The 27,637-nt window shown below is 35.4% G+C and overlaps 1 protein-coding gene and 1 non-coding gene across 4 annotated transcripts in view; both read left to right on the top strand.

The window, feature by feature from the left end:
- The window catches only part of LOC113497718 (neutral ceramidase), a 36,059-nt gene extending 12,151 nt beyond the window's left edge, over nucleotides 1-23,908 (top strand). Inside the window, exons 1-14 of one of the 3 annotated variants that reach the window (XM_026877410.1) lie at nucleotides 3,695-3,718; nucleotides 9,354-9,461; nucleotides 15,660-15,815; nucleotides 16,258-16,434; nucleotides 16,807-16,934; nucleotides 17,371-17,572; nucleotides 18,072-18,281; nucleotides 18,514-18,633; nucleotides 19,015-19,218; nucleotides 19,694-19,912; nucleotides 20,087-20,182; nucleotides 20,603-20,770; nucleotides 21,087-21,208; nucleotides 21,667-21,844. In XM_026877410.1, coding sequence (XP_026733211.1) covers nucleotides 9,354-9,461; nucleotides 15,660-15,815; nucleotides 16,258-16,434; nucleotides 16,807-16,934; nucleotides 17,371-17,572; nucleotides 18,072-18,281; nucleotides 18,514-18,633; nucleotides 19,015-19,218; nucleotides 19,694-19,912; nucleotides 20,087-20,182; nucleotides 20,603-20,770; nucleotides 21,087-21,208; nucleotides 21,667-21,844 — 2,088 coding nt within the window. In that variant the 5' untranslated portion in view covers nucleotides 3,695-3,718. Of the gene's footprint in view, nucleotides 1-3,694; nucleotides 3,719-9,353; nucleotides 9,462-15,659; nucleotides 15,816-16,257; nucleotides 16,435-16,806; nucleotides 16,935-17,370; nucleotides 17,573-18,071; nucleotides 18,282-18,513; nucleotides 18,634-19,014; nucleotides 19,219-19,693; nucleotides 19,913-20,086; nucleotides 20,183-20,602; nucleotides 20,771-21,086; nucleotides 21,209-21,666 lie in introns of those variants that run through there. The other 2 variants (XM_026877409.1, XM_026877411.1) reach the window with 2 other exon arrangements.
- A 3,536-nt stretch (nucleotides 23,909-27,444) lies between these two features.
- LOC113497836 lies at nucleotides 27,445-27,637 on the top strand. The gene has a single exon (XR_003400935.1). It is a non-coding gene; the product is annotated as a U2 spliceosomal RNA (small nuclear RNA).

Raw genomic sequence — 27,637 nt, 5'->3', positions numbered from 1 at the left:
TGACTTGAATCTTTGTGAAACCTTACCCGACACAAGGATTGAATCCCAAGAGATGGAAGCCATAAGCAAGACTCATATTTACCTAGAGGATTATGGGATACGGTTACAAAAATAGTTCTTTAGAATAATGTAATTACATAGATACAATGAATGTCTTTATTCTTTGTCTTGTCTATTTACGTTTAACGCTTATGAATCATGAAATAAATTGATTATCCGTGTAGCAATAAATGTCTTAAGTAGCAAGGATTTCGTGAAGAGATCCAAGTGATTTTGGTATAGATTCATAAATAATAGCCCCAGAAATTTGTGCGTGTGTGTGTGTGGTTCGCTTTTAAAACACAAAGACAGTTCAGAGTTGGTTCGATTTCGGGTATATCAAAATATCTAATAATCTACCAAACTTAAATGAGGTTAGTTAAACTAATTTTCTAGTGTAAATATTACTTTACAACAAGTATCTCGCATTACAAACACCTGTTCCGATTTTCCAAGCAACAGTTAGTAATAACTGTGACTGTTAGTGTTGTGACGCATCGATATCGATACTTTATCGATAAAACTGCACAGGTGCCATTTTTAGGTAGGTAAACAATCTTCTCATGTCATTCTACAACGATAATTTAATGTGTTTGTCGTATATTAGATAAGCTACTTACTCACTTTGTTTGATAAAACAATAGAGAACAATACTTATCAAGATAGCAGAAAAATAGTTCGTAATTATCAAGACCCAATCCCAATTCGAGATAGTGGTTGATATTTTCTAATAAACAATTAGCAATTGAGACGAACTCCGTTCTGCGGTATCCAAGGCGCCGCGCAAACATACAATAAAATCATTCAAATCGGGCCAGTCATTTAGGAGTTCAATGACATACACACATACAATAGAACCATATTTATACAAAGATAAAACTAGATCGGTTCATAGTTAATATTCGCTGATAGTCTAATGACACCCATCGGTTACGTTTCTGTGATGATTTTACCTGAATATGAATATTTTTGCATTTGTTATGTGGTAACAACGTTAATCACAATAAATTTTGTTTTAAATTTGTTGGCATAGCGGAATCCGATATAGGTTTACGGTTCATCACAAGCTGCAAAACAGACGGTCGCCTAGAAACCGAATTCTTAGTAATTTGGTGTTTTTATCCTTCAAATTGAGTACCTATTCTTTTTTCTCTTTCTAGTGTTAATCTGACAAAACAGCGTAATATTACATATTAACCTTTATTTTATATTTGAGTTGTTTTGGCAGACAGATTGAGAAGGCCAGATAGTCGTAAAACACAAACTAACATTGCCAAACGGATGTTATGAAATAATTATACTTCAAGTTTGAATGCATAATTCTGAGCTTAATCCAAGTTGAATTTAAATGTGATATACCTGATTTAAGCTGTGTACCTTACCCATTAATCCTACACATCCACTTATTAATTATTTTTGCCCTTAGTTACAGGCAAAGAGTTAGTAAGAGTATTATTGGCTATTTGTCAGAACCTAGGTACACTTTTAAGGTAGGTAATAAATCTTGAATGTAATTCACAAAATAAAATATCATAGTATTTATTTTCTTATTTATCATGCTTTCTTACTATCATTCTTGCTGTGTTGTTTTAAAACCATACGAAATAGAGGCCTAATAACGATGAAGGCGCACAAGTTTAAAAAAAACTGTCTCCCGCACTAAGGAGTTTAATCCTTGTATGCCGAGGAATTTCACAAATATTAAAGAAACAAAGGCACCCAGACTCAGAACAAGCATTCGTGGACCACCCATACGCTTGTCCTATGTGGGGATCAAAGCCGCAACACGTCGCACACATTGGATTTGGCTAGGTGACTTAAGGTTACAATCTTTCTCGACAACCATAGCCGGTAACGCCTTAAGACTAACAACATATTTCAAATTCGCATATTTAATTGTTACCAATATTTTAAATTGACAAATTGACTTTGACTAGATGTGCTAAGGGCAAGGGTCGACTGTCTTTACCTTGATCTCCGTTGCTTAACCTTGTTAAGTAAGCCTTTTAAAGCACTCGAACCAAGTTACACATCCCAAGACATTAACTAAGCACGCTTCAATCTGATACGTATTTCGATTAAGATTTTTTGAACGAATAATCTGTTTTCCCACTCAAAATCTTACTTAAATTAAAAATGAATATAGAGTAAAATGTTTGTAAATCCGTTCAGCAGTGCCTAAATGCGTGAATACATAAAATTGTGTCGACAAATGAATCAATAATTTACATTTATTCATATATTTCTAATTGAAAACTCAAATTGAATTTCAATAACTAATACAAAATACATGAAACTTATTAAGTTGTAAATGTATTTAATTGATGACCTATTGAATCTGTGTTAATGTTATTCATTCATAAAAATGTTAATAATAGCAGCGAATGGTTTCCTTAAAAGGTCATAATGATTTAAGTTGAGAATGTTTGACCTTCCGTTCTTTGTTGGAGCCTCTACCTACAATTTTTAATCATAAAAGCTATCTTGATTAATTTAAAGTAAGATTTATTGCATGTTATTTCTTTTTTTTCTTTACATAAATAGGACTGTATTAAAAAGTGAACGACCATTCCTGCGAATATGTCAGTATTAAACTTTATTTTGTTATTCTCATTGAGATATAAAAGATGATTTACACAGATTTTGAACCTTTTTAACACTTAAATATATTTGGATATTCCAACTCCATATAAGATAAAACACAGCACCATTTAACGTAGGTATCATTAATAACATTATATTTTTTTGTTATAAACCGTCGTTACTATACTTCTTATCAATTTTATTCCACAACAGATAAAAAAAAATTACGCATCTAAATCGCAACAAATCAACGCACATTTTATCGATAACAACTTTCTCTTGCTAATTCGTGTCACAACACTAGTTGCACCTTGCGGACTTGCGGTGTAGTTGCATCGACCGATATTATGAAAGTGCATTAAAGTGCATCAAACTCTCACTACTTGATTGATGTTTGTTTATATTTCTTGTTTAAGAGGATTATAATCATTGGTGCCTAACGCAAGAGAAAGCAGGAATTCCGTACAGTGCTTTAAAAAAAAGAATAATGGCGGATGGTCTGGGTGTGGAGGCTAAATGCAATTTTTTTTTCAAGAATCTTATGGCCGTTCAAGAAGGATGACATTTCGGTTTCATGTTTTGTCCATCTTATCTGAAACATAGACACAAACGTCACATAGCAAATAATCATTCTTGCATACTTATGAGCTGACTTAATAATGTTATACAGAGGTAACCACCTTTTTACGGTTCTATACCATAAGCTATTAAGGAAAATATATATCTTATAAGCCGTGATGGCAAGATAGTTAATTTTTTTCAGATGACATTTTAATAACATCACGATTGGGACGGTCGTAAATTCTACTGGTAGCCAAATTGATTTTTTTTAGTCCATTTGTACAGAACCCTCAGTTTTGCGAGTTCTCAAATGACCGGCTTTTTGTAAGAAACAAAAGCATTTGATCTCAAGAGCCTAAGTGTTTGTTAACAAATCATATTTGTATAACAATATTCCGATAAGTACTGATATTGTATTTCTTTGTTAAAGATAATTCAATCCTATAAATAGGATAAGATCCCAGAGTACATCAGTATTTTTTCCTCAATTGTGTTTAATAGTTGACGTTCAGTGTAACAAGGTTTAGTTAAAAAGGTTTGTTTATTTTTATCTAGATTTAAGCCTTACGTGATGTTCAGATGCTTTTTTTGTTTTCGATCTGAGTGAATTATTTAATAGAAAATAATAAAAAAACATGTTGTCAATTATAAGTCTCCTAAAATTTCGTGATCGTTTTTTTTTGGATAGTTATTTGATCAGATAATTGGTTGTAGATATTATATTTTCATAACCCTCCTAGGTAATAAGGGTGGGCCTGTACAGAGTTTTTTTTATAACTAAACATGGTTTACTTACAATTCACAAGATTTAAAACCACTGCATTCGTCGCACACAAAAAATATACGACTACAGATCTTTTTGAAGACTAATTTAAAAAATATCATGACGTTTAAGTCTACACAGCGTAAGATTGTTTCGTTTCAATATTGGCTGGACATGTCCCTCCGTCACCTTAGTATTGGTCAACAATGCGAACAGGCAGACAGTGAAATTGTGAAACTTGCAACTCTACACGACATACCGCAGTCGCTGTACCTTGAAAATAACAGTAAAAGGCCAATAATTATTTAAAAAACAGCTGGTCGGTGATGTATTTATGTATTTTGGGTTAAAGCCTTTATACATAAACGTATTAGAAAAAGTAAATTGATTAAAATAGGTAGAACAACCCCTTCAACGATACAAACTGACAAAACCTTGAATATTAGTATAGGTACATCAAAATGGGAATACTTGGGAAGGTTTGGTGTGATGAAAGGTAAAAAAAAATAGATTCTATACATAGTATATTGGAATCTGAAATCGCCAACTCGAAGTAAGTTAGCGTGGTGAACAATGCTCAAGTCCTAAATGAGAAGAGGTCTTTGCTAGGGCAGGAGGACCTTGATAAGCTGTTACTATTTATGTATTGTAAGCAAACTTTCATAATCGATACTTACGATTATAGCCTTGAGTTTATTTGATGTCATATAATATCGATTTTAAAATGTGACTGCACGGGTTGCCGATCGGTAAAGGTCACCACGCTAAACCCACTGCGCGACATATCGCGGATTCGATCCCATCGCATCGTAGGACAAGTATTTGTATGAGCCGAAAATAAGTATTGCTGTCTTCGTGCGTGTGACTTGAATCTTTGTGAAACCTTACCCGACACAAGGATTGAATCCCAAGAGATGTTATTAAAAGAAAAAAGCCCTTTAAACTTTCCTGAGTTTTATAATCCCGCAATCTAAATCTGTTCCAAGCATTATAAGAATCTAATGTTGTTTATGTTGATCAAAAAGTCGTATAATTCGTGTGTTGACGTTTTTAAGTTCAAGGTTATCGCGGCTTTCGGTTGCGTGACGCTGTGACTCAGAATACTGGTCTGCTTATCTCATTTTTATTACGAGTTTATTGATATTTTTTAGTTCAATAAAATTCGATTGTATCGATACCTGAGGCATCATCACACCTATTACTATTGCCATAATATATTATGCGCAAATTAAGTGCCGCGGGCTGGATCAACGACTAGGATACGCATTTGTGTGATCCACGAGTGCTTGTTCCGTAGCCATGACCAATATTGTGAATAGTTATGTGAATTGTGTTGTCAATTGACAACTATACACTGAATGACATATCCGGAGTTTTGAGATCAAATAGAAGTTTGTTAGCTTTACCACTTGACTTCACATTTCTAGGTTTCCGTGTTTTTTAATTAAAATCGTTTTTTTTTTATTGTCAATGTTTGGCAAGGTCAACAGTGAACACGCCCTTTGATACACTAAACAGGAAATTTTGACTGTTTTTTATTTATTATCTCCTTTTCAAGCAAGTCTTGCAGATGTCAAAGAGTAACATCTTGTAGAGAGCTATTTCGCATTCACTACTGAAAAAATCTTCTACGCCCTGTATTTACAAATTAAGAGTCAAACGAGAAATTGTTTCCCAATTCAAAAAAATAACAGTTTAACTTCCAAATGATCTATCTTTCGCCTTAAAATAGATCTTGACAGTGTTCAAAATCTGTTTTCCAATTCAATAATTAGTCATTAGACCTTGAAATCACTTACCTAGTATTAAACAATTAATGACATCATTGATATCGTGGTTAACCAATTTGTTATGACACTCAGCATTCAATTAACCTCAGTGCTCTGGTCGATCTCCCCAAGTTCAATGACTCACCTTGGATGTTTTCTAGAGTTTTCGATAGGAATCATTTTTAATAGTTAATTGTGTATGTGATTAGAATAGTAGGGGAAGGATGGATGAGGATACATGGACAAGGATGGGAGGGCTTATGAAATTGTGTGTGAAAGAAATAGGGAGTTGACACTAACAACAGATATTATAGGCAAATATTTTTTTTATACAAAAACACTCAGCCGACTTAAAGAAACAAATACTGATCTAAATGTGGTGAAATTTTTATAGGACCAAATGTAAGCTATTTCACGGAATATTCAGGAAATTATCGTTTATCATTTCGTATACTTACATATATTTATATTTCGTGAGGTATATGGACCACAGCAACATTTAAAACATGTCACAGATCATCCTTTTATGAGCTGTTTTAAGACTATGTTTAATCAAACCAGATCATATTACTTAAGAATTAAGAATGCTAACCTGAATATTTTGTCATATCTAAGTACTGTCTAGTGGGGTCTTGCGACTTCCAGTTATTTTTTTAACAATACCTACATTTCTTAAATACCTCTGTTGCTATCACTTTGTTAGAAAATTGTGGGACTAAATGCCATTGTTGTAGACACAACAGGCTAGCACCTAGGTATTAGAATATCGTGAAGCAACAGATGTTGCTAAGTATTGGGTTTTGAAAGGCAATCCCAGTTTAGCAGCATACTTGAACGGCCTGCCTTGAGAATATGGAGCGCGGCTAATGTTTGATTAAGTTTTGTACTTGAATGATGTTAAACTTGAAGTTCTTCAAAATGCATAATATTTTATGTAATAAATAAGTCTGCAAATAATAGACGATGAATATGAAGGCCAGGAATAGTCGGTTTTCGGACTTTTGTGTGAAGATTTAACATAATTAAAAAAAACTGCCTGGAACCTGGAAATTGAAAAGCCTTTCTGACGCTTATCAGTAATAACTGTAATGTCCAAATAACGAACCTCTCACAAAATCTTCACATTTCTTGGACAAACTACCTAGTTAATAAAGTGATGAATTGATTTAAAATACAATCTATCTATTATACCTGAATGGTGATGTCGCAAGAATTAGGTAAATTGCTTTTATTTTGAGGTCAATAGGTACACAAATTATAAGGTGAACGATGGAGGGTTAAACATGGATTCTTATAACCTTATAGATTCTAGACCTAAGGTTGTTCTATTGTTATAACTATTTACCTGAAGCGGTTCCGTGCATGTTAAGGTCGTTGATTCTCCAATGAATTAAATTGTATTTTAGATATTTATCAGTATTTTCCTCGACGCGTTTCCTTCCTGGTCAATAGCAATAGACAATAGTTAATGTTGCCATGCTGTATATTATTAACTAGAATAGAACTAGTAGAATTTGACAGTTTTTTTCAAAGATCTTAGAATGTATAGACGGCTATACCGGTCTGTAAATTAGACCGCATAAGTCTTAATGCGTTTTGGGTGATCTTAAGCGACGCTGTCCATCGCACAAATTGGAACGAAATCATTTGAAAATTGTCGTAACTTTTGGACAGAAAAAAGAAACACAGACAATTACAAGACTGAACTTCATGTTCTTAAATTGGGTTAAATTGTACCTACGTCGAACCTTTTCTTGTAAGTACTTATTTGCAAAAATCTAATTACGATGCGCATTTTTCGGATTGCCATCTAACTCCGGATGCCAAAAATTTAAATCACGATCAAAGCCTAAACTGACCGCAAAAATTCCTTATTGACATAAGGCTGACATTTATAAAGATAAATATATTCTTAATAACGATGTGTAAGGCGAGATAAATGATGTCATTGTTGCCGCGGTGTCAATAAACTTATGTGTTTTTATGGACGTTAAATGTGCTATCTAATACTAAATCATCATCAGTTGTTATTGCAGTTTGTTTATTCAATTTCGTTTTTATTTCCATGTTATGTGGTCTTCTTTAAGATGATAATATTTATTTTGTCGCCTTGTATGATCATCATCATGTTTTTTTTTGTTGATATCATCTATTTGATCATGGAAGATTCCTTTAGTTTGTTTCAAGTGGTAATAGACGGATTTAACATCCACTAGACACTACTTGATACATATTACATTATATTCCTCTATGCCCAAAAACATAATGTGGCCCATGTAATTGTTATCACTATTTATCTGAAATTATTCTTGTTTCGTTTCTTCGAATAAAAATATTAATTTCCATCCACAAATATATGTTTTCCAATTAAAAATAGATGTGTTTTAATTCTTTATTCCTCCTTATCTCGTAACCCAATTTCAAGGGCTCATTAGCATAGCAACAAATACTTTTTATATTCACTATCTGGACGCGTGCTAAAGCCACGTAATTTCGTGATAGCATGTTGTTCCTCTATGACTAATGCCATAGCTAATTCATTCGAATATGGAGCATTACCTACGCCTCAGTTTTATTAATACGTCAATGCATAACGTTCATGTTTCCTTATTTTTCTTTGTAATTAGAATTGTTAATGAAGTCCTTTACGGCAGATATCCATATTACTAATACCGTCGTCATAGTTTTATCAAGTGTAACTTGGAGTTGCTTTACTTCTAGTTCTTACTAAATATTTAATTACTTCCACTTGCAATTAAGTCTTAGTTCTTCCTTCTTTTACGAATAAATGAAGCATTTGTTTTAGTTCATCCATTAATTTATCTACACTTGTTGCTAAGCGGGAGAGTGAAAAAGTCGCAGGTTGACTCATCTTGTTTTGCTTTTAATTGAATATTTCAATTCATTTTCTGATGATGTTAAATGTTCCTTCATATCCTGGATTCAAATTACGTAACATCGCAGTGCATTTCGACTTTTACGATTTTTGTATCATCTAGTCCCTAGCTAGCTCCAACTAGGAGTATAGCCCCATCTACAACTACAGGGAATGCTTCGATCTTGTTTCCGGTCAAATCAGCACAAAAAAAATGCCGAAATGACAGTATCAATTTAATATCCAGCAAAATAACTTCATGGACAATTAATTTGCAGATGATCAGCCAATAATTAGCCGATGCATCATCAATTCATCATTAGATTGCTATCGTATAGTGATTATATTCTGACACCGGTCACGTAGCGCGGAAGATTCAATTGTCAATGACATTGATCTGCACCTGCGCGTGAGTCGAATCGGTGTCGAGATCAGAAGTGGTCAACCTGCGGGTTCTGTTTTATAAATGTTATAAAAATAGTTAGTGCAAGCAGACTTTTTAGGAAAAGTTTTTTATTTATTTTAGCTTTATTATCTATCCTGTATAAGTAAGTGGGATACGCTAGATTTTATTTTCAGCACCGTGTTTATTATTACCTATTTTTGAATTTGGTTCAGATTTGAAAAAAAATATTCGTTCTTCCAAAACTAATTCCATACTTAAGTATTATTTAGTAATTCGTTATCCAGTTAACTTTTGTTTTTTCGTTTAACAAAGTTACCTTCACTTTATCCATCTCACCTCAATGTCATTAACTTTCAGATGAGCCTGTGTGTGTGGGTGCTGGTCGCTTGCGCGGCCACTGCGCATGCGCTCCGGGTCGGCGTCGGGATCGCTGACGTCACCGGGCCCCCCGCCGAGATCACGTTTGTGAGTATTGGAAGAGGAGAATCGTATTTATAATTATAAAATAAATGTAAGGTAGGAAAGTTCTAGAAATGTGCCCAAAATTAGGGTGCGTCTGGTATGTAGGTGTGTTTCTTGAAATTCAGACGTTAAGCACGGGCTGGTCCTCATAGTAAAAGGCGTATCTTTAGTGGGGAACAGCGGAATCTCGTCTCCTGTTCGTAATATAAAGTGATTTGTTTTTCTCCGAGAAGTTAATTTTTATCAAGGGTACTTGGGCAGCCAAAATTTATCCAGTGACAAATTCATTACCGCCCTTGTCAAAGGTGTTTCAATACATAAAAAAGCTCTTGCAATTCTGAGAAAATACCAATATAGGCAGTAAAATTCTCGACGTTAATAAAACTTGACAGATCTTCCACAAACTTTTTAAACAAGCCTATTGCTATTGAAGAACAGAGATGCCGCTAGCGTAGTGTAGTGCTTCCTCTCACTTACGCAATGCGACGGTAATCCTGCTTTAAGAGCTGGTGATAGATACTCTGGACTCCAAGCTATTTAAATGGAACCAGTTTAAGTTACTCGCAGTGTGAATCACTACTGCGACGTTGTATTTCTAACCATACAAGACAAAATAATGCGTAGTAAGTATGTTTTTCTTCTGTGTTACAAAACTTTCCGTAAATGCCTATTCATTCAGTCTTTTTTATCGGAGCTTTCTTAGGAAATTATTTTTGTGTCGAAACCCTGACATTCAAATGGGATTTATGGATGGGCAAAAAAAGACAGATTTAGACGAAAATTGGTGAACAGATAGTTTTAGAACCTGGATTAACATATAGGATTTATCCTTAGTTTATGTTCCCGTAGCATTATTTTTGAGTTTTCAATTTTGTAGCGGGACCTTTGACAACAGCTTTTTGAGCTACAAAATAGTTGTTTCAGTAGCAGAGCAATATAGGCCATCAATTACTACTTCATACACGTGATGTGTCTAAATAATAGTAGTATATTACACAAATCGCGCATTTAAAACATGATATTACTAGGTAATACTCGGTATTCGAATACTCTCAGCAATTATAACATCGATATATCAGTATTCATAACGCCATCGCATTGGACTGCAGTTGTGGAAGGGAGATGCCACTCTACGTCATGTGTAGTTCTGTCTCGTTCTGACATAACTATAATAGTTTTATTTAAAGAGGTTCTAGCGTCCAATGGCCTTCTGAGAATCGTATTAAGTAATGCCGATGTTATTATAGCCTATTGGTTTCGATTCGGTTCAATCGAAAGACGATTAACATACATACTTCAATGCAACTCTCTTACTTAGATTTTGTAAGTGGTATGTTAAAAATTGTTACTGTTTTTGAAGTGTTAAGTGGATTTCAATTAATAGAATGGTTTTCGAGAAAGAAGTTGATATAACTCGGAGTAAAGATCACAAGACCATAAGAACCCCAAGTTTTTATGTAATTAGCTAACCTAAGAACTACTAATAGTGACAACGTTAATATTAATAATATTTTATGTTTAATTTGCAAATGCACACATGCTTTACCAGATCAGGGCACGAATTATGTGGGAAATCGGTTATGGAAGTTTAGTTCGGGGCAAAGTGCGTCTTAGTGCGTTTCATTGGCAGCACGCAATTGTAGATACTGTATTGCCATTGGATTCGGCTATTGTCAATGTCAAATGTTACTTTATAGGGAATAATTATTCGGGTTTTTTGCCAATTACACATTTTTACCGCATAAAGACTTAAGTAAAAAGAGTCCTTCCTTGACCTAGCCAAGGAAAAAAATCGAAACAAAATTAATCGACATTATGAATCCTCTTTAAAATTATTACTTACTTATGAGATGCAAGCAAAAATGAATGACTATTATTAACCCTACTTAGCACTATTTAGTTTGTACGTCAATTTCGTTGTTATACTGCTCGTACAGTTCCAAAATCATCATCATCCTAGAATTGTCCCAACTATGTTGGGGTCGGCTTCCAGTCTAACCGGATTCAGCAAAGTACCAGTGTTTTTCAAGGACCGACTGCCTATCTGACCTCTCCAACTGGGCAACACGATACCCTTTAGTTAGACTTTTTGTCAGACTTTCTAACTTCTGACTATCATCCGTAACGATTATCAAAGATGTATGAATGACGGCCGGGATCACAATTAATTAACCGTGCCTTCCGAAACACGGAGACATCGTTATTTATTTATTTTAATTACAAGCGTGAAAAACCAATTACAGCAATTAAAATCGTTATGACAAAGATGGTCCCATCTACGTACCGAAGTCCGAACATGTCTAGCATAGTTTAACCTGTGACCGATCTTGTACAGTTATAGCCCAGCCACGGGCTATTCATACAGTCAGAAAATAACGACAAATATTATAAAAGCTACAAATAAATAGAAACAGTAACGTTCACAAAACAGCTTGTTGTGTTAGTCTGTGACTTGCGACATTATAGAGCGGAGTGCCAGGCGAAGGACTGAGGCTGCACGTTGCAACAGGCCATTGTATGTATTGCAATAGGGTAACTGCTCGTAGATGGATTCAAGTGCAATCTATAATTACCCTAGGCTTAATAAAAAGACGCAGTAGTGGTAAAGAAGCCATGGATAGAAAAACGGTTAAGTGTGAGTAGGACTTCTAACGATTAGGGGGTACTGATAAAAAAGGTAAAAAAAACAAAGAGTTTTATCCACTACTTTGACCGTTTTAATTGTGTCTGAAACTTACTTATTCAAGTCGTCACCTCCAGACAAATGTCATTTAGATAATATCATTAATTTGAATTAACGTCAATGGAATGCATGGTAATGACATTTCGTTACAAAAAGTCATCTGAATTCTGAATACACTTTTTTTTTCTGGCTCTTCACGGTTAGTGTTGGCCAATGACAACATTTACAAAAGGTAGGGAAACTAAGGAAAATACATATAAAAGAACGATAAATTTGTAATGACAAATTGGAAAAATTAAATTTCAATATTATGGTATTCGAAGAAATGAATGACACTATACATTTATATACATGAAAGTTATTAGAATGAAGTAAGGACAGGATGGAAGAAGGAAAAGGAATATTAATGGAGACTAAGCTATTTACAAAGGAACTATGGTCATAGACTGAATACACTTAGATTTCTTTTTTTCTGTTATCACTTGGCTAGAGGTGTTCTTTGCTCGTAACTTACTCGCACCCCGCTGTAGATCACAGATGTTTTATTTTTTGCTTATCCGGGATCAGATTGTACAATTGGGAATTAACTTCACAACGCGAATATATAATAACAATTGTATAAACGCACCCTACAATCCTTCATTCATTGAAAGCCAAATTGAATTCCCATTGAACATAAAATCGTATTTAAAATTTAATTCAACATTCAACCCCACACAATAGTTGCAACCGTGCGTGAACAAATTGCGTACTGGGATCTATTAGACGAACTTCAAACATAATTTGACATCCATTGCTCGTTATGACCTATACAGGTAAAGCTTCTTCTTATCAACTACGCAATAGATAAAGCACATGTGTGAATTAAAGCCAAATCCCATTGGAATCTGTCCAATGTAACATTGCCTATTATGCCGGCCCCTGCTGGTTTGAGCGGAGGTCAAGGTTAGCTGGGTGCTCAGTTACGGTCTGTAGCCCACATAATAGGGCCATTGTGATTATTGCTTTGTGTGTGTTATAATATACTTACGTTTAATTTGGACTTATGGAAATATATTGACTGCTTCAATTGGAGCTTGATAAGACTTTTAATTAGTAGCCGTTGCCAGCAGCTCCTTCGCATACTACCAAGGGAACATAAAATCCTGTATGTTTTATGGATTAAACATAATATAGTCATAAACTATTTGTGTACCAATTTTCGTCCAAATTTGTCCAGTGGTTTTTGCGAACGAACATCCAACCTACCTAACAAACTTTCACGTTTAAAATATGAGTGGGATTATTTTTATCTTCTACCATATCCTGTCGCATACAGCAACTCTTATATCTAAGCATTATGACTTGTCAAGAACTCAAGTAAAAGACATGCACCATACACCCTTCATATACGAGACAGCGCAGGTAACAAATATAGTTAATCGATAAGTTAGTCGCCAAGCGATGCTTCCTTTACAAACTCAGTTGACTATAGGGTATATGTAGGATGTATTTTTAGTATAACAACAATGACGATTGAGGCAAAGCACATTGTTAAGGCCATAAATTATAGTTGGGTATTCATTATAATTATAGTTTGGTGAAAAATAAATTTGAAGGTACTTGCGGTTATTTGCGATTTTTTATCCAAATTGCAAATATTTTAAACCCGCGACCTGCAGTTGCGATTCAGTCGCATTTGACGGTTTGATAGGTAATTCTCATGAATTTTAAAAATAATATTTACAATGCCAATCGTCCCGACCTTTTATTCTTTAATAAGGGTATCGCGCAGTACAAGTTCCCCCTTTTGTAGCTCCATAATTTTAAGCCCCTTATTAAGTGCATATTTCTTCTTGAAACCGGTTCTTGGTCGAGTTTCTTTTGTTATAGTATCCTAGATATTCTTTCCTTGTTCTTATAGGCTTAATAGTCTGTTTCCTTTGCGTGCATAACGTCCGTTTATAAAAGGTTATAACGCGTGGAAAACGCATATTAAATTCGTCTTAGAACAAATGTTTTGGTAGTAGGACTTTATGATTATAGTAACGGATTGTGTTAACAATATGTTCTTTCTAAGTCAGTTTAGTTTTGGGGAATAGGATGCCAGAATGATCGTAATATGGGATCATAAAATCGAGGCAAAAACCGTTCAGATGTTTGTGTGAAAGAGTCCATACTTATTTTTGCGTTTGTAATATTACTAGTTAAGTTTTTACCGTGGTCTAGGTGTCTTCATATGACTTATGTCTTATGTAGTAAATTCTTTGAATAGTAATAACTGAAACTGATTAGTTGGATCAAGGTCTTGTTAGCAGGGCTCCATCTAAGTAGAAGGTAGAAGTCGCTTGAAATCAGCGCAAAATGCATAATGCTATAATTATGTTCGTTTTAAATCAGCTGTCTTCTATAAGGTTATGTACAAGGAGGTTATATAGGTGTAAGTCCTGTTTCTGTGTTCGTTCGATCTATCAATGTTTGTCATACTCGATAACCATAACCTCTATTTAAATAAATGAAATCTAAATCTAACTTGAACTTTGCACTAAATGTTATTCATGTTATTCACTTTGTTTTATTTATATGGTCATGAGCAGCCGACCACATGCTAATTGGAATATTGCTTTGAGCATAGCTCTTATTACATGGTAGTAAAGTTCCTATTGTTACTCATTTGTACGATGTTATAACTTAAGTTAACTTATGTTATATCCGCGTTAAGTCATTCTTGTTTACTGTTTATATGTTGAATGTTTAGTTTAGAAATCCTTGGGTTTGGAGGACTAGACAAAAATCCTGAGTATTTGATTTGTTCTCCACAATGCATAAAGATTACATTTTGTTTTATTATATATTTTTTTTTTACAAAAAAAAGCTTTAAAATGTTACCCGGTACAGCCGTTAGTCATAGTTGGAGAAAAAACCTTAGCAAACAAAATTAAAAATATTAGGCTTCATTTTAGATTTATAATAAACTAAACTTAATAAGTCCCTGAATTATATTTCACTTTCGTTTGGCAATTTGAACCCTATTTTAATTTAGAAATACTAATTCTGTCTTCATTAGTAGAAAATCAAGCTCTCTATACAATTTACTTTGTATTTAACGTACAAAGACTGTTTGTTTACCGTTTTCTATTGTTACCGCATGAACAATCGTGTGGCACGGGAAACCGGCATAATGCCACGAAAAAGGTGTCGAACGAAGGAAGTGAGTTTAAAAACGAGAAACGCGCGGGAATTGGTAACCAATCAGAGACAAGCATTTTTATTTTAACCAATCAAAATGCCTAGCAACACTTAGCGTTTAGAATAGAATCTTAGAATTTTGGCGCGTAATTTGAATATTTTTTTTAAGGATTCTTTTTTTGTTTTCTTTTTTAGTTAAAGACATGCTTCTACTTTTTTGTATTATGCGTTTTTTGTATTAACGTCAAGCCCAACTAAAAAATGGCTGTATTTGGTCATGATTTTTTTTATTATCTATTGAATTTTTAAAGATGCTTTTAAACTTAACTCTACATTTTATTTCATTGTAGATGGGCTACGCTCAACTGGAGCAATCTGGTCAAGGCATCCACTTGAGACAGTTCTCGAGAGCATTTGTTATAGACGATGGCCCTGAAGATAAAGCAGGAAGGCTGGTATTCGTATCCGTTGATGCCGCCATGATGGGTCATGGTGTGAGGAAGGAGGTTAGTATTCTAAACAAGAACACTTACTTACGTATTTTTAACTCATTTCGTAATATTTCGCGTCTACCGCGCGCTTGTTTATCCGTACGTTCTTGTATATTATGGAACAGCTAGCGCCATCTATTATTTCATAGTGATATTAATACAGACACTAGCGCACTCTATTGCAAAGACGCGGAAACTTTAAATGTGGGTAAAGAAAAACAAATGAAATACTGTCTATTGAAATGTATGGGTTCTATAACATCGGTTTCATATTTTCGGACACATTTATAAAAAAAAAAAATGCCATGTCTAAGTCTTTGGAACATACGCAAAACTTAAACCACACTCCATCTTGAACTTCTTTTACTTCAAATTTGGTGATACTGATACCTACAACCTTCTACCATGCTAAATAAAGATACAAAAGCTCTCAGATCTCATAGCATTCACATTTCAGGTGATAAAACGCCTCCAGAAGCGTTACGGCGACCTGTACGGTGAACACAACGTGATCATCAGCGGGACTCACACGCACTCCACGCCGGGAGGGTTCCTCATGGACTTCCTCTTCGACCTGCCGATCCTGGGCTTCGTCAAGGAGACCTATATATCTTATATTATTGGGATTTATAAGGTACATGAAAACGTGTTACTGAGGTAAAGGTGTTTGTGGTATAGGTAGGCAAGATGACTTTTGGAACTGTCCTACTGATTTGTTAAACCTGAAAATATTTTTGAACATTAAAATTAGACCGTCATTTTCATACTATAACCTATGTATAACCAACTCCAGTATATTTTAGGCCCAAGCTATACTTTTATTTAGAAGATAGTTACAATAAACTAATCTCTTAATCAAAATGTAGGCTACATTTTCGTAGTCAAATAAAATGAAACAATGAAGAAATAAAACAAGTCTGATTCTTTACAGACTTCTAAAACAGTTCGCGTCTGAGTTGGTTGTTTAAGAACCGGTTTTGATCATTTGTTTATATTTTATTCTCAGAGTATAGTGATAGCTCATACGAAGCTGACAGAAGCCCGAATGGTGTATAACGAGGCTGAACTTCTGGATGCCAACATCAACAGGTCCCCTACGTCTTATCTACGGAACCCTCCGGAGGAGAGAGCTCGGTAAGAGTTGAGACATGTTTTATAAATTTAGGATATTTAGGAATAACATTATGACACGCTATGTCTGTACTTGTCAAGTGATCTGTATGTATGGTAGTGTGTGGGGCAAATGAAAATTTTAAAACTTTCCATAACAAAGTATCGTTTTTGAATATTTCCGTAAGTAAGAATAACAGGTTTATAGAAAACGATTTAGTAATTTACCTACTTAGTGTTTTTTTGACTATTCCATTTCAAGTTATTCATACAACGCCACCTAGTCTCAAATAATAAGCAGAACTTGCATCATGAATACTAGTCATACTGAAAACACATTTATATATTTCTAAACACATACATATTGATAGACTACACGCAAACAAATCATAATTCATCTCCCAACTCATCACCCACGCTGTATAGGAATCAAGGCCACTAATCACCAGATTTCTTCTAGATACAAATACGACGTCGACAAGACCCTCTCGCAGATCCGCTTCGTGTCTCCCGAGGACAAGGTCCTGGGTGTTATCAACTGGTTCGCGGTGCACCCCACCAGCATGAACAACACCAACCGGCTCATCTCCTCCGATAACGTCGGGTACGCTTCTATTCTTATGGAGAAGGCGCTCAACGGGAATACTACTTTGCCTGGCAAGGTAAGATATGAAATAAAAAAATCAATCAAAATTAATTGTTATTCAAATTAGGCTACTAAGTAGCACTTTTTGAAAGTCAGCTTACATTGGACAGATTCAAATTCTATTTACCGTAAAACAGGTGGTATATAGTTTTAAGGTGTGATCAGAAAAAAGGGTTTTGTTTTGGTTGAGTTCCTTTGCGTTTGCTAACAAAAATGTTTAAACAAAATTAGTTATTTTATTATATACTAAGCAAAATAAAATTATTTCGTGAATATGAGAATTCTCATATTCACGAAATAATTTTATTTTGCTTTGAAAAACGACAAAATCTTTAAAAAAGTTTATTGAAACTCACAAAGCGTGACTCTTGTTTGATCCCCGAGTAGGACGAGCGTTTATGTGATCCAAGAATGCTCGAGTCTGGCTGCCTTTGCGCATGCTGCATGCGACTTGAAATTTTGTCAAATTTCCTTTCACACGAGGATTATATTCCTTATCGAGATCTGCATTTCAGGGTAGCATAGTATGTGCATTCGCATCTACGAACCTGGGCGACGTGTCCCCGAACACTCGCGGGCCGCGCTGTGAGTTCTCCGGTAAGGTCTGTGACCAGGAATCGCTGCTGTGCAAGCTCCCCAAGGAGAGGTGCTTCGCATCAGGACCCGGGAATGACATGTTCGATAGTACCCGGATCATCGCTACCAAGATGTTCAAGACTGCTATGGTGAGTCTGTTGGGGGTCTATTTTTTGAGTTGGTGGTTTTTAATTTGCTGCCTTTTATTCTTAAATCTATTTGTTCCCCCTTTTTGGTTAGGCTATCTACCAACATTTTGTTTGCCTCTATCTGTCTCTTTCACGGTCTTTAACATAATTGTTAAAGTATCGATAAAAGGTTTATGTTTTTTTATTCTTTGCAAGTAAACTTTAAAACTTATATTGCCAATTTCTGTTTTAGGAGCTGATTAACCAGCCAGGCGAAGATCTGACAGGTCCTGTGGGTATAATGCATCAGTACGTTAACATGCCGGAGGAAGAGGTGTCACCGTTTGACCCTGTAACTGAAACATTTAATACGGTGAGTAGAAAAAAACAACTATTTAGGTTCATTCTTGATAATGTACTTGTTTGTATTGCTAGTTACAAATAAATAAAAACTGGAGAAAAGAAAAGTTCACCTTAAACTATTTTTTTTCTTGCAACTAACATATTTCAGTAATTTTAAAAATAATATATTTATTAAGTTAATCCATCACTTTAGTAAATATTTCTTCCAAAAAATTAATTATTGCTCCCATCTTCACATGTATTGTCGGATTTGTAATTAGTTTCCTACCAACGGGACGTTACTTCAACTGTTTAGCTTATACTGGTGACGGTCAGGCTGCGGGCAGCAGAACTTCAGTAATAGGCTTCCTCTTCTAAGGATCTGTAAGAATCCCATATACCCGTATTGCAGAGTGTGTCGGTGTACGGCTGCTCGCCGGCGATGGGCTACAGCTTCGCGGCGGGCACCACGGACGGGCCCGGCGCCTTCGACTTCCGCCAGGGGACCACCACCTCCAACCCGCTCTGGAACGCCGTCAGGGACTTCATCGCCGAGCCCACCAGGGAGGACGTCAAGTGCCACGCGCCCAAACCCATACTGCTGGCTACGGGGCGGGTAAGTCTTGCATCGAAATGGAAAAGAGTCTATCGTGCTCCCGTTGTGAGCATTTTTATTTAATTTGGATTTTGGTCTGATGTTCATTGATTATACTGAGCTATGATCGTCCTTGTTCACAGTAAATGCCTTATACTTTTCATTCTTAAATTTTTCGTTAAAAGGCAAAGTTTTTTTCGAATTTTACGAACGTAAGCTGAAGCAGTCATAATTTGATAGTCCGAGCTACGTCACCACAAAGTTTGAGCACGTAATAAAAAACACAAATAGTACAAGAAAACACTCGAATATTGATTTATGAACAAGTTCCTGATTACAATCGAGTAATAATTAAAAATCATAATCAGCCATGCATTTCATCACCAACACTTTACGACGTCTCATCCCCACCAAAATCACCAACCATACGTTCAAAAAGATCCATTCCAATCATTATACTCATAACTCACTGTACACTCAGCAAAAATTCTTCCAGGCGAAGTTTCCCTACGAGTGGCAGCCGAAGACAGTATCCTGTTCAGTCGCCCGCATCGGGGGGCTGTTCCTGGCTGCTGTGCCAGGGGAGTTTACCACCATGTCCGGAAGAAGGTTGAGGAACATCATCGCGAAGACTGCCCCCGAAGCCAAGAGGGTGGTGCTCGCTGGTCTCGCGAACATTTATTCAGATTATATCGCTACTCCTGAAGAGTATCAGGTTTGTGTCTGAAGAATATTTGTTGTCACATTTTTTGGGATAAATAATTTTCTCTTAAACATTATTTTTGTCATTACGTTCAAAACTTCTCTGATCCACGTAAGTTTTGAGTGAAAACTTGACGAGTAAATAAATTCAAAGGAAAGATCAAAGTTCCGTTCTCTTTGGTTTCAGGCTCAAAGATACGAAGCTGCATCCACGATCTACGGTCCACACACACTCGACATCTACCTGAACAAATATGTAGAGCTAACGAAGGCCCTAATCTCTGTAAGTTATGAATTAAAATCTTGTGTGAAATTTACATTGTACTCGTAAAAAAACTTGACCGTCGAAAATCACTTTTATTCTAAAAACTACTTTCCAAGTAATACCTGCATGACTTTAATTACGATTCAGTGAAATCGGTTATGAAGAACAGACTCTCTCAACTCTCTCAACAAGCACTGTTATTCAGATAAAATTGACGACACGAGCAGCCGAACTCTGCTCGGGAAATGTTTAAGCAAAAACGATAATAGTTCTAAATACTCATAAGAGAGGTGTCGAAACGTCGGGAACTAAAATCAAACATTAAACCGCGATAAAATCCGTAAAAGTAGTTTCATTTCAATGTCTAACATTCGCGTAAACCTAAGAAACCACCTCATAAGAGAAGTTTAATGTTACCGTAAGTCTTTGCATTCCCAGAGCACCCCGCTCCCGGCCGGCCCGCCGCCCCCGGACCTGAGCGGGCAGCTGATCTCGCTGGTGGCGCCCGTGCTGTGGGACTCCGCGCCCTGGAGACACGAGTTCGGGGACTGCCTCAAGCAGCCCTACAAGCAGTACAGCTACGGAGATGTTGTCACTACGCAGTTTGTAAGTTTGGGAATTGGGTCCATAAGAACCAATGACTAAATGTTGGCCCGAATAATATGCGGGGTGTCAGATTTACAAAAAAAAACGTAAATTTGGGTATCATTCGATTACAAATCACACAATTCTTACGGGGCTTTCACCTGATATTGGACTTATATTTTCTTTGAAATAATTAAGTGTTTATTTTGCAAGCAAATGAAGAAGAAAGCAAATCGGCATACTATTGGGATAGGAATACCATTTGCTACGGGAACTTACGAATAAATTCTAGGAACGTATGAATCTTCCATGACCGACTTCCCCGTTTGCGTTGCAGGTGTCGGGCCACCCGCGCAACAGCATCCGCCACGGGCGCTGGTTCGCGGCCGTGGAGCGCCTCGAGTCCGAGCAGGACGACGCCTGGACTGTGGTCGCCACCGACGCGGACTGGGAGACCAAGTATGTATACCTGGAACCACCTGAATGAATTTGCTCCGCCGGAATGCTTCACCCTTCCATTGTATCTGAGACCACGGAAACGCTATGCAAACTACCGCGATTGCCCATCCTAACTACTCTTAAGTTATCATACTCAGCTTGAAATGTTTGGGAGCCATTTTGTTGAGCGATGTTCTTGAATTCCACTGTTAGTAGTTACAGGTACCTCGTCATTAGTAACAATTGGCGCAAGTCACATTTTCCACTTGGAAGAGTCTGGTGAAACAGTTAAAGTCTGAAATTGACTAATTGCTAAAACTGCTCAAAACTAAATATTTTTTGCTGACTTTTTCTCTTATTGGGGAATCAAAAAGTAATCCTTAGAAAATAAATTCTCAAATAAAAAGCTTTATTTTACATACTCCCTAATAGAACCAATATTTATCGTCAGTCACCACAAAAATCTTCTCTTTTTTAAGGTTCATCTGGATCCGTGACTCCAAGGTAATGGGTACAAGTCGCGCGGAGATAGAGTGGGAGATCCCCGTGGGGACCCCCCCAGGAGTGTACAGGATCCACCACTTCGGCAACTACAAGTACGTGCTCGGGGGGATATACCCCTACCATGGGTTCACTGATAGCTTCGAAGTCTCTTAAGACTGGTGATAACCACCAGTGGGTATTCAAATATGGACTTTAACTTTTAGTGGTTAAGGTACGTATTGCAATGATTTGAAGTGGCTGGTGAAGGATAAAACTTTACATCGCCGCCTGTGATTATTTAAATGTGGACTTTAATTTGTTGTTATTAACGTACATATTACAGGGAGTGGGCAAGCTCGCTTTCCGTTGATGAGATTCGAAAAGAGTTTTCTTATATTCATATTGCGATTTGAAAATTGATATATCATTATTGAATTATTCTCGCGATAGTTACTATCAAAATATTTAAAGTCAGTTGGATTTTGATAAAAACCTTTTAGGAGATAGGTACTTTGATTACAGCAGAAGTGTTTTATTTTGGGAGTATAAGTTTCATGGAACTACTTCCTCATGTTGTTTAAATATTAAACATGTTACATAGAAGAAAACACATTATTTTGCTTATAGTAAGCTACTAAATTGCCTATTTGTAAATAATATATCATATTGTAAGATTTTAAGTCTATTTAAGTATATTATTGTGCCTTCATCAATCGGGACCATGAATGTACCATGATTTCTTAGAGCAAAATTGATAGAGCGAGATAGCGCGATACGTGATGGGTAGTGGCGTCTCGCTTCCACAAGCCCTTTGTGAAGTGCTCATAGCGTTATTTAATGCTACTTATGTACTATGCCAGAAAATCCAGTTTTTAAACTTAATCGTCACTTTGACTTAATCCTATACTTAAGACTATTATAAACCTCGCACGTTTAAATTAAGTATTCTGTTTATATTATTCTTACTAAATATTTTTGCTATAACGCCATAAATTATTAGATTATTAATGCAAATAAATGATATACTTACTTATTAAAAAATATGTTATAAAATGCAATTCTATAAGAAAATCAAAGAACAGTTAAAGAAGGTGAACCATATAATATGTTTAGGGCTGAAGACAATTAATATAACAAAATGATTCAGTAAGGAATACTGTACGTTATTTTTTTTAATTAGCGTATGCTGTGTTCATGTACATACCTGTATTATTTTCAGGGTCTGTGTTGGGACACCGAAGTATCTTTTCTTTTTTCCTTTTTAAAAACTACTCCCGATGTAGGAACATTAAAATCACATGCACGACAACACTCAGATTCAGGACAAGCATTCATGGATCACAAAAATGCTTGTCCTATGCGGGGATCGAACACGCGACATGTCGCGCAGTATTTTGAGCTTGTTGACCTCAACCACTCAGCTATCCGTGTAGTCCAATCTGAAAAGGTGGTTCAATTTAATCCGTTGATTGATTCAGAACTTAACTTTAAAAGGTGGTTAGTTTCTTCTATGCTGTTTCTTTCAGGATTAAGCGTTAGTTGTTAATGTTGTTCGGTGCGCCATTATAAGTATAACTCCTTACTTATATATTTTAATCAAACCAAAGTGAATTTCTAGGTGTACTCTAATGTAGTTATATAGTAATGCTAGTCGTTAATGAAATTATTTCTACTTACATTCTGTGTTAGATGGCCAGCCCTTAATTAAACTTTAAAAAAGATAAAACACGATAAATTTATTTATGCCGATGACGAAAATTGGAACTAAAATTTCGTCAAACGAATTTGACAGCTATTGAAGTGATGGCAGCGCTACTGGTGCCACTGTCGTCGGCATTCATAAATTTGTACTTTGTTCTTGTATGGAGATGACATTTCTTTACGACAATTTATGTGATTTAGACTTGTCAATTCCATACATTTGAGTGATAATTTTGTCAACGTTAATCTTTGTATATCATTTGTTTAAGAGGGCTTATATAATTATGGGTTCTTAACAAGGATTGCTACTGTAGTTAAAGTAACTATTGAGGTGTGCGAAATAGATGCCGCTCTATAAAGTGTAGTGTGCCATCTCTCTTCTACATGTGCAATATTGGCCTTAAACCTCTTGAACAGTCTTGTTAGGGTATTGTACCTACTTGTATATGTTTAATAAGAACTGATCACTAAGCTAAGTAGTGCTAAGAAGTGCCAATTGTATGTTGTATGTTATAAATAAACATTTATTTAAATATGTTTTTTTGATTGTTTTATTTCCTTCGTATTTATAACCTCCTTTCTGTGATCATTACTTATATACCCATAGTTAATAGTATTACATATTTGAAAGTAGATACTTATTTTACGATTTTTTTTTTATAATCTATAGGTACTATTATATAAAGCTGTAGAGTTTGTTTGTTTGCTTGTTTGAACGCGCTAATCTCAGGAACTACTGGTCCAAATTGAAAAATTATTTTTGTGTTGAATAGACTATTCATCGAGGAAGGCTTTAGGCTATAATCGCTGTGACTAATAGGAGCTAAGATACAACGGAAACTGTGAAAAAAACAGGGCAGGTATAAATCATAACTTATATCTTCTACCCACGGGGACGAAGTAGCGGGCATCAGCTATTTTATCTATAAAATTGTAAAGTTGTGTTAAGGTCTAAATAAATTCATAATTACTTATTACCCCTATGCGAAGAATGTTTATCGTATTTGGAACTTAAATAGGATGAAATAAAATCCAAATTTCGACGCTACTTGTATATGTGAACATGTGGTGATAAACCCCTAATGGAGTTACAATTTCACATATAACCCTGAAAAGAATCATATCTAAAAAGCATTGTCTAATAAATATGAATAATTATGTTTTACCTTCAACTAATACTGTACCAAGCTTATCTGATAGTGGTTATTTACTAACTAAAAGATAATTACATTTGCTAGTATTTAAAACGTAGGTACGTAACACGGTTACTGACCACTATCTGAATAATCCTATCGCATTAATCCATTTTATGCAGCTTTGAAAATGAGGTTGTCAAAATAGTCTAATTATGTTATTTAAGTATAACAAAATTAATAGATAAAAAAACCCACGTTTTTGCTTAAATATATCTCCATTCAAATTTTATCAAAAGAAATTTATTTTATTTTATTTAAAGGTAGTTATTATTTATTTATTTATTAATCTTTAAACAAAAACTTAGGTAACTTATTAACTAAGCCCCACAAAACCGTTACACTGGTTTGACTGTGGGGTCAATGAGTCTCTAGATATAGTTACTATCTTACTTAAATGTACTTATAACTAAATATATATAATAAAAACATAAATGAGTTACACACATGTGCACCACATACACATATACACACATAAACATACAGTACACATATGTACGACTCATAATATTTCTAAATAATATAATTTTAATTTACGTAAAATCTATTTGTGTTTGTTTCATTCCTTATAATCTCTCTTCTTACCAATTCACAAATGCACGGAGAAACAACTAAATACTCAACACATATTCATTTAAAACGACCGTCGACACTTTAAAAACTACCCTGACCTATTATTTAAGGTTAGATAAAAATCGCATTGGTGCTATCGTAAGTTATCTAACACAACAATGGCTGATAACTTTAAGATATATTTTCTTCCATCAATTTTAACACCTGTCTTATATAAATATACATTTAGACACGTGGCAACGCAAGTCTCTGATAAGCGACCATTCTACTAATGATATGGAACTTGAAAGTTTGCATGGGTGGATGTCTGTTACTTTTTCACGCGAAAACTACTGAACAGATTTAGATGAAAACTAGTAAAGAGATAGTTTGTCACTGGGAATAACATGTAGAGTGGTATTCCAAGCCAGCATCTACGTTGGCGGAGCTGTAGGCGGCCGCTAGTTCTGATTAAAATGTTTGGACTGTGAATCTACTTATGAGTATGTATGGGGTAGTCGGTTGGAGTCCAAAATCTTCGGGTATTGGACATTTGGTTTTTTCTTCAGCTGCAGGATATTTTGTGGACCGTCGACAAAAACCTTGGTTTCGTTTTTGCCATTGCCTATTCGCTACAGAGACAGTATTAGCACCTGAGCAGCAAAATAAATAAATAAATTGATACCAACCATACTTCTTTAAATTATCTTCAGTATCAATAAAAAAAATTGTAGAATATTAATTTTAATAGCGATGACTTTTCCAGTCACCCAAGTATGGCGCCAATTTTTAGTGCAAGTATATGGTGTATTAAACACGTCTGCATAATGAATATTATCTTCACAATGAGATATGATTCTTGAGTCCGTGATTAGGTGATAAGTTAAGATAAGTGGTGACTTGGTAACTTCATTTTCGATAGTAGTTATGCACTCTCTTGCGTATATATGTAATTATAGGAACATACTTGTATGGGTAAACATGTTGGTATTGATTATTACGAGTGGATTAAGTATGGATTTGTATGCGAGTGTTGCGTGTTCGATCCCAACGCATGCACGCAACGAAGACCTTTACAAAGATTTATGTACCTTCTTAATTACCAGACACCTCTTATTTCTGGGGAATGAATATGTTTTTAAAGTCTGAATTGGTCATTGACAATAATATTTTAAAAATTAACAAAACCTTCATCCAATTCGAAGTTCTAAGGTAAAAAAATAAATAAAAATATGCAGACGAATTTAAAACACTTGAAACCTGCTGAAAAGTTCTTTTACCTGGTAATCCATACCGCCACTTCTTGAAGTAAATTTAATGTACTGTGGTATGGTCTATTCACTAAGATTTTTTTTCTTCAAGAGTCCAATGTTTTCAATTTCTCTTATTTCTTTAGAAAGCTTATTATCAATTCGTGAAGACAAAACTAACTATAAGGGCTGTTTTGAAGGCATGTGCAAACACATTAGTTTGACATGTCGGCGGGAGTGCAGGTTACTAAACTTTTTAAGCGACTTAAATAAAGGAGGTTCTCAATTTGATTGTTTGTATGCGGTTTTCAGAGAAGTATTTATTACATTCAGGGGAAGGCTTTAGTGTTTTAGCCGAATTAAAAAGTAGGTTATGAGTTTCACCTATAAGAATGTATGTAAATATATAAAGGTTTTTAGTTATAACTAGACAAAGGGTTATCAATATATCTTAATTTATGCTATTCGATTATTTTTAAACAGAGTTATCAATAAACTTATCCCTATAAAGCTATCACTAATTTACTAATAAACCAATAGGTAATTTAACGAAATTAAAGTAAATTAAGAACCTGCCACTAAAAAGACTGAAATAAAAAAGGCAGTTGGTTAGAAGGGCTGTTCCTAATTGATAAGCTGATGATTTATAAGAATAAAGCTTAGCATTTGATAAACCATAAAGATGTTGGCTGTGCAAGTATTTAACTTTTAAAATTTACTTAATCCACCTGTTAAATAAGCCTGAAGAATGCTTATTAAAAAAACCTAGTTTGTATTTTGTACAACATTTGTATTTACAGGCAAAGGGAAAAAGTCAAGAGATGTCGATATCGTAAGCGGTACCGATGTCTGTCAATGAGGACGAAACACACCTAAGTCTGTGGGACAAAAGCAACAGCAGCGCACCCTTCCCGAGTACACCGCTCCGTAAACAAGTACGTACCAAGGGGAGTATACCTACTCCGTGGTACCAGAGCATTTCGCTAGATGGCGCTGCGCTTGTGACGTCATGATTCTGAATGGCGGTGTTAAGATTTTCCGCGACCTAATGACTACCCCGTGCGGACTCTTGTACGACATCGCTTCTCGGCCTTTTGGCTAAGATCAAAGTGTAGTATCTGTTCTTTTCAGCTTAATATCTGAAAGCTCCCTCACTGAGGGACCAGTATATTAAACTGATTTTTGTAAGCTGACGGGATGTTCGGGGCTCGCTCCACTCCCGTCACGGGTCGGCCCGGCATTGCAGTGCCGCCGGGATCGGCCCACATAAT

The sequence above is a fragment of the Trichoplusia ni genome, chromosome 9 (genome assembly GCF_003590095.1).
Source record: "Trichoplusia ni isolate ovarian cell line Hi5 chromosome 9, tn1, whole genome shotgun sequence".
Lineage (NCBI taxonomy): Eukaryota > Metazoa > Arthropoda > Insecta > Lepidoptera > Noctuidae > Trichoplusia > Trichoplusia ni.
This window is presented reverse-complemented; position numbering and strand designations above follow the sequence as displayed.